Genomic DNA, 8115 nt, shown 5'->3' on the forward strand with positions numbered 1-8115 from the left:
CTCTGTTTTTGCAAAAGGCTTGAATGAGAAACTGAAACATTCAAGTAATGTTTTAATATAAACTCATGTTAGTACACCTTGATCACATCACTTGAAATGATATGAGCACTTTAGTTGGTCAAGAAGTGAGTGGGCGCTGGAAACAGTGCAGTGCGGTAGAAACAGTGCATGCAGTCACTTCATTTCCAGCTGTGTCCAATTGACTTTGTACTGCTATGAGGGAACCACAAGGGTATCAGGTCCTTGTTTAGTTTCCTAGCTCCTGAAGCTGTAGCAGTTCACATTTAGCTGGAATCCGTTAAATACAGTGTAGTCCAAGTGAGTCAAGTTCGCTATCTGGTCCTTGACATTAAGATTGTTAGATCATCAAAACACAAGGCAAAGATATTGAAAACCTATCAATTTTCCCTTTTTGATGATGACAAACTTAACATTGATAACGTGGATTTAGAGCAAAGAGAATCCGATTAAGTAACAGGAGAACACAAGTTCCCCCTGACTTTATATGCTCCCCCTAACTTTATTCCCCCTGACTTTATGGTCATATTATACTATTATTTCCCCTCTTTTGGCATCAATAAAAAGACACAAACAAAAGAACAACACAAAGAAGTCCAACCAAGCTAACTCATGCCACATATGTGCATACAAACATGATAGAGAATAAAAATATAGAAGTAAAGCACTGATATAATAAAAAAGGATAGAATTTATATTGATAAAATTTTAATATGACTTTGCTTAAAAAGTAAGAGGCAATATTGGACTGTTAAAACGGGAGCAATAGTGTTTCATCCCAACCACATAAAAAAAAAACATGTGCCAAAACAACAAAAAAAACTGAAGAACATTTCCAGAATCTGGTCACTAAAGGGATACTTATGGGGCACTAGGAGTAGAAGGCTTGGAGGCTACAACAAATGTTTGGAGAACAAGGTCTATTCGGGCATTGGCCGACTTTTGCTCATTGAGCAGTTCTGCTTTCAAGTTCTCTACTTTCGCCCTGAGATCAGCATTCTCCTTTGCCAAACGAGCAAGAACAGGTCAGACTTAGAGGTCATGGACCTCCTCTTAGCTCGAGGCAATAGAACTTTGTTGACTAATTTAAAAAATAGCTGATAGGCAGGGAGTAACGCCTTCTTATGGATCTGGTCCCCCTTCTGGTTTGCGTTGTCCTTTACCACGGTATTTCTGAAGTTAAATTGACAAACATCCTTTACATTGGACACACCGGTTGTGGGAACTTTAAGAATTTCACCAAGCAGCTTTACATCAAATACTATATCCAGTCCATTCACCAAAACACAGCTGTGGTCAGTCTCAACGGGAAAAAGGCTAGCAAAGAAGCTTTGCACCTCATCCTCATAAGCCTTAAGGATTTGAAATAGATGCCCTCATCGTTGAAACTCAACCATTTCAAGAATCTGTCGCATGCCAGCCATCTCAGAGATTGTGGGGTCACATGTACAACCCAGTAGAACCCTTTGGTGCCTTAAGCGTTCTGAGCCAAGACTGACTTCACTCCTTAATCTCTTCACAGAACCAGGTTCCTGAACAATTCCAGACTTGCGTTTTTTGGACTTCTCACCACTTAATTTTCCTTTTCCCTTGGATTTGACTAGAACATCCTCATCAGACATCGAGAACTCACTCACAACCTCCTTCAATTTGGAGCTAGAAGGTGACCCCTTTTCTATTGAAGCAGGCATTTTCTTTTTCTGAGATCGTCTAACCAGAGAACCAGGTTCATCTAGTGTTTCTTCTTCCACCTCTACTATAGGGATCGACTCATCGCTTACGAGTACACTGTCTTTTACCAACTTCCTCTTTTTTTTCTTACTACTTTTCTTACTCTTTTGAAGGGCAGAATCGTAGGCCACCTTAGCTTGAAGCCTGGTAGTAGGTCATTTGGTTTCAGACTCAGGAGTGGACACAACCCTACGCTTAACTATGAACGAGTCAAGAGCCACGTTATCTAAGTCCTCCTCATCACTGGACCTCATTTCAGGTACTTGTATTTCCAAGGGCACAACAGTGAATGCAAGAGCAGAACTGTCTTGGGAATGAGAGCCCTGACCTGGGTCCTCCGGAGAGGGATCAATTTCCTCATGTGAGGGCCCAGTAGTATCTGCTAGTGCTTCGCCTTCAACAGTTATAATGGCCCCTTCACCCTCCACACCTTGTACCTCGTTTTTCTGAGAGATGATCTCATGCAGTACACTATCAACAGACATCATTCTCTTCCTCAATTGGTACTACTGCTACCACGGAATCGGTAGCAACGATGGCGAAACTCTCTGTGACCTCAGGGTTTTGACCTTGTTCTTCACTTAGTCTTTGACTAGTGGGAACCTCAGAAGATAGAGAGGGCGGAGCAGCAATTTTAGGGGTTTCTAAAATAGAGAGACAGACATGGAATCTGGGTGAGGTGTGATTTTAGCGGGAAGGGTAAGAGTGGGTAAGGAAGGCTCAGTAGGAACGGAAGTCTCCCTAGGTTTATCAGTAGTAGGTACGACTGAGGCAGGAAGGTCGGAGTTTGTCTCAGCCACTGGAAAAATAATGTGAAGATGCTTTTGGGAAATTCTAATGGAGGACTTATGGTTAGGGAGAACAGAAAATGGTTTTTAGGAGGAGAGGATAATTATGAAGAGAGAGGAATAGGCACCGGTTCTGAAACGGCGGTTGGGTATGGAGAAGTGCAATGTTTCAGAGGGATATTGAACGATTTGAAGTGAAGAGACGTGACAACAGAATCTGAAAAGTTGAATAACATGGCAATTGTGTTTTGTACCCTTTTTAAGACGTGTATTAAAGGGTGCACAGAACTACTAACCTTTGGTACAAGAACCAGGTTCTTGACCTTTTATTTGAAGAAATCAAATCCTCTTTTATCATTCATGCACTGTATCTACAACTTCTATACTCATCATGCGTGTTTACCTGCAACGGTATTAAAGTAAGTTAGACACAGCCAAAAAATACTTTTAGCCAGTTATTTCGTGAAGGTGATTTTCATAGCCAGATAACGAGGAATCAGGTTCTCAATTGGGCTTTAAAAGCCCCAACTTCACTCTATTTCTTTCAAATTGTTCCCTACTTAATGTCTTCGTGAAAATGTCTGCAATTTGGTCTTCTGTACTACAGAACTTCATACATATCAGCCCTTTCTCCACATTGTCCCTTAGAAAGTGATGTCTCACATCAATATGCTTTGTCCTTTTATGTTGAACTGGATTCTTGGTCATGTTGAGTGCACTGGTGTTGTCACATAGAAGGGCAACACAATTAGTGAGTACCCTAAAGTCATCTAGTTGCTGCTTAATCCATAAAAGTTGAGCACAACAGGATGCTGAGGCTACATATTCTGCTTCAGCGGTTGAAAGAGCCACTGAATTTTGCTTCCTTGTGCCCCAAGAGATAAGACATGAACCTAAGAAGTGAGGCATTCCAGAAGTGCTTTTCTTGTCCACAAGATTACCTGTATAGTCTACATCAGCATAACCAATGAGATTAAAATTGTTACTTGAGGGATAATACAGAACCAGGTCCTGTGTTCCTTTGAGATATCTCAGTATTCTTTTGGCAGCCTTCAAATGAGATTCCTTAGGATTTGATTGAAAACTTGCACATATCCCCACACTAAAGACAATATCAGGCCTGTTGGCTGTGAGATAGAGGAGAGACACAATAATGCCTCTATACATGGTTTGATTAATAGGAGATCCAGTTTCATCCATGTCTAGTCGAGTGGCCATAGCAATGGGAGTATCTATCACCTTTGATGTTTCCATGTCAAACCTCTTCAAGAGCCCATTGATGTATTTTTGCTGACAAATGAATATACCTTTTGGGGACTGTTTTACTTGAAGACCTAAGAAGAAGTTTAGTTCCCCCATCATGCTCATTTCAAATTCACTTCCCATGAGTTTTGCAAATTCTGCACACAGAGAATCAGCTGTTGCCCCAAAAATGATATCATCGACATAGACCTGAACAATGAGCAGTTTCTTCCCCGTTTCTTTAAGAACAGAGTGTTGTCAATTTTCCCTCTTTTAAAGCCATTTTCCAATAGGAACTTTGATAGCCTTTCATACCAAGCTCGAGGAGCCTACTTAAGCCCGTACAATTCTTTGTCTAGTTTAAACACATATTCAGGGTGTTCATGACATTCAAACCCTAGAAGTTGCTTCACATAGACTTCTTCCTTAAGAAGTCCATTCAAAAATGTACTTTTGACATCCATTTGGAACAAGGTGAATTCCCTATGAGATGCAAAAGCGATTAAAATTCTAATAGCTTACATGCGAGCGACCGGAGCAAACATTTCATCATAGACAATCCCTTCCTCCTGATTGTAGCCTTGAACCACTAGCCTGACCTTGTTCCTCGTGGTAATTCCATGTTCATCAAGCTTGTTTCTAAATACCCACCTGGTTCCTATAATGGTTCGATCTGAGGGTCTAGGTACCAGGTGCCAAACATTATTCCTTTCAAACTGATGTAACTCGTCTTGCATGGCTGTAATCCAATCTGCATCTTTCAAGGCTTTCTTGATATTCTTAGGTTCTATCTGGGAGAGAAAAGCTGAGAAGGCAAGTGAATTTCTGGCTCTTGACCTGGTTTGTACTTCGGATTCTAAAGGAGTAATAATGTTGTCCATTGGATGAGAGCTTTGGTGTCTCAAGTTAGAAGTATGAGTTTCATTTTGAGAGGATGTGGGTGCGTTTGGTTGGTTTTCATGCGTTCTTCTCTCAGGTGCTAATGGAGTTCCCTAAACTGCATCAACCACTCTTTCTTCAGCTTCAGTGGTTGTAATTGAAGTACTTGGTTCCATTGTAGATGAGGCAGTATTGTCTTCACTCAGCTCTTTTACTTGACTCATCATATCTGCCTTTCCGTTTGTCATGTCAATGACTTCACCAGGGACTAGTAAGGGTTCTCCATCTTGATCTTTTTCAGCACTCTTCTCAAGGGATGGATAAGACTCATCAAAAATAACATGAACACTTTCCTCAACACATTGAGTCCACTTATTATATATCTTGTAAGCCTTGCTTTGAGAAGAGTAGCCCGGAAATATTCCTTCATCACTCTTGGCATCGAATTTACCAAGCTGATCCTTTCCATTGTTGAGAACATAACATTTGCACCCAAATGTTCTTAGGTGAGTCAGCTTGGGCTTCGTTCCATTCAACAATTCATAGGGGTTTTTTTCCAGAAGTGATCTGATCATGCACCCATTCACCAAGTAGCAGGCAGTGTTGACAGCTTCAGCCCAGAAGTTCTTTGCAATTCCATTGTAGATTAGCATTGTTCTTGCCATCTCTTCCAGAGTTCTGTTCTTCCTTTCTACTACATTTTGCTGGGGAGTTCTAGGAGCTGAGAAATTGTGAGTGATTCCATTTTTATTGCAGAACTCATCAAATTTGACATTGTCAAATTCTGTCCCATGATCTGATCTAATGCATGCGACTCTAGACTCCATCTTCACCTGAATTTTCTTCACAAAAGCCATAAACACTTCAATGGTTTCATCTTTAGTTCTGAGAAACAAAGTCCATGTGAATCTGGAGTAGTCATCCACTATCACAAAAATGTATCTTTTTTCTCCTCTGCTTTGCACTCTCATAAGGCCACAAAGATCCATAAGCAGAAGCTCTAGTGGCTTTGAGGTGCTCACATCCCTTATAGACTTAAAGGAGGACTTCACATGTTTTCCTCTAGTACAGGCATCACAGACCTTTTGCACCTTGAATTTTGACATGGGAAGACCATGGACCAGGTCCTTCTGAATTAGTTTGTTTAGAAGAGAAAAAGTTGTGTGGCCTAGTCTTCTGTGCCATAGTTTAGCATCATCATCAACAACTTTCAGACAACTCAGATCACCACTTTGTAAGGACTCGAAATTAGCAACATAGATGTTCTTGTATCTTTTGGCCACAAGTACCACTTCACCAGTTACCAGATTAGTGACTGTACATATTTTGGATAAGAACTCCACCTTGTTTCCTTTATCACATATTTGAGAGACACTCAAGAGACTGTACTTAAGGCCATTGACATAGTATACATTTTCAATAGAATGAGTGAGTGACTTCCCGACTTTTCCAACTCCAAGAATGTATCCCTTTTTCCTATTGCCAAAGGATACACTCCCTCCTTGCAAGGCTTTTGGTGAAAGAAAGTCCATGGTGTTCCCAGTCATGTGCTCTGAACACCCACTATCCATGAACTATTCTTGACCACTTCCTTTCGTTGTTCCATGCACAAGGAGTTTAAGAGTTAGTTTTAGGGACCCAAGCAAGTTTGGGTCCCTTGTAGTAGGCAAGAGGATGAATAAGAGCTCTCTTAGTCCATGCGGGTAATGTGTGTTTTTTGTGAGTGGAACCTGGTCCCTCTTTTGTAGTCATCCTTTCAGCAAACACGTTGTTTTTCTAAACAGATTGATCCCTAGCTAGGAAATTTTCTTTGAAGTGCCCATTGTTCCCACATTAGGTACAATGCCAGTTATCAGAGACAGTGACGTACTTGCTGTAAGGGTTGTAAGGAGATTACTTCCTTTGGAACCCTATTCCCTGCTTGTTTCCACCATTATTAGTGTGCATGGCAGTGGTAGCTTCTGAGGACCCGGTCCACTTTATGAATTTTTCAAGATCATTTTTACTCTATCCAGATCAGTTTGGAGGTTCTTGTTTTTTCCAATTTCAGCACACATCCTAGTTTTCACAACTTTCAACTCAGTTTCAAGCCTAATGTGTTCCACACTAGCTATCTCTTTTCCTTTTTCAGAGTTTCCAGGTTTTGACTTAGTCCCTGGTCTCTCTATTAATTCCCTTAGGTCTGCAATTACTGCCATGAAATCACTTCTTTCTTCTTTGAATTTTTCAATGGTTTCCTTATGGTCAATGACTACAGCCACTAAGTCATCTCTATTTTGTTCAGCTTCTCCTAGTTCTACGGTTAGGGAATCCCTATCCTCCATAAGACTATGATAGGCATCAATCAATACACTAGCTAAAGACATGAGTTTCTTAGGAGAGTAGGATTTCAGATTTATTTAAACATCCCTGAAATTTACCTTATTGTTGTCATCGTCTTCATCATTATCTGATTGGGCCATTAAAGCAAAGGTTGAGTCATATCCATTTTCCTCGCCTTCAACTGCCATCATGGAACTATCACCAACATCAGTTTTATCTTCAGCGTCGCCAGAAGAATCTCCCCATGCTGCAAGAGCCTATTTCATCACATTGTCATCAGATCTTTTTCTTTTGAAGTCCTTGAAAGGAACCAGGTTCCTCTTAACTGCTTTTTCAGGGTTGTTCTTGGAGAATTCTTGCTTCAAGAGAGGATAGTATCTAATGAAGTGTCCAAGCTTTTCACACTTATAACAGAGATCATACTTTTTTTAGTTTGCTAGAGCTGCCCCTTTTTAGTATTTCTCCATTTCTTCTCACCATCTTCTGAAACCTTTTGGTCAAATAAGCTATGTCAATGTATTCATCACTTGATTATTGCTATCAGCTTTGAGTACCAGGTTCTTTTCTTTCTTTGGTTCTCTTCTTTCACTGTCTATATTCTTCTTCATCTAGTAGGTCTTCAAATTTCTAATAAGCTCTTCTGTGGTCAGCTCCTGCAAATCCTTTGATTCAGTAATAGCATTCAGTATATGTTGTCATGGATTTGATACTTCTATATGTTGTGTTGGATTTAATGCTTCTATATGCTATCGTGGATTTGTCTGTCTATATGGTAATGGAGATTTATCCGTCAATATGTTGATATGGATTTATCCGTCTATTTGGTAATGGAGATTTGTCCGTCTATATGTTGGTATGGATTTATCCATCTATATATTGATATGGATTTATCCGTCTATATGTTGATATGGATTTATCCGTCAATATAGTGATGTGAATTTGTCCGTCTATGTAATGATATGGATTTGCCTATCTATATTGTTAGTTTTTATGAGTCCACCAAACAGTAGAGTACTTGGTCCTCTACGAGATTCTGCTGAGAATGCTAATAAACTAAGTAAATGAGACACGGGATTTTTACGTGGAAACATCCAATACAAGGGGACCAAAAACCACAACCTACACCAGTAGGTTT

At 40.2% G+C, this 8115-nt stretch overlaps 1 protein-coding gene across 1 annotated transcript; it reads right to left on the bottom strand.

Moving 5' to 3' along the window:
• Positions 1-3041: 3041 nt before the first annotated feature.
• Positions 3042-4660, bottom strand: LOC138876149 (uncharacterized mitochondrial protein AtMg00810-like). The gene is made up of 2 exons (XM_070155050.1): positions 4313-4660; positions 3042-3989 (listed from the first exon to the last, which is right to left on the bottom strand). Exons 1-2 carry the CDS (start codon positions 4658-4660, stop codon positions 3042-3044), a joined length of 1296 nt encoding a protein of 431 aa, XP_070011151.1.
• Positions 4661-8115: the final 3455 nt, after the last annotated feature.

Source organism: Nicotiana sylvestris, chromosome 8, assembly GCF_000393655.2.
Source record: "Nicotiana sylvestris chromosome 8, ASM39365v2, whole genome shotgun sequence".
Classification (NCBI taxonomy): Eukaryota; Viridiplantae; Streptophyta; class Magnoliopsida; order Solanales; family Solanaceae; genus Nicotiana; species Nicotiana sylvestris.

Excerpts from the sequence above, each read along its gene's own strand:
- LOC138876149 (XM_070155050.1), bottom strand. The coding sequence starts at position 4,660 with ATGGACAACATTATTACTCCTTTAGAATCCGAAGTACAAACCAGGTCA. Across the intron at positions 3,990-4,312 it reads ATGATGAAATGTTTGCTCCG|GTCTATGTCGATGATATCAT; the intron begins GTCGCTCGCATG and ends CTCATTGTTCAG.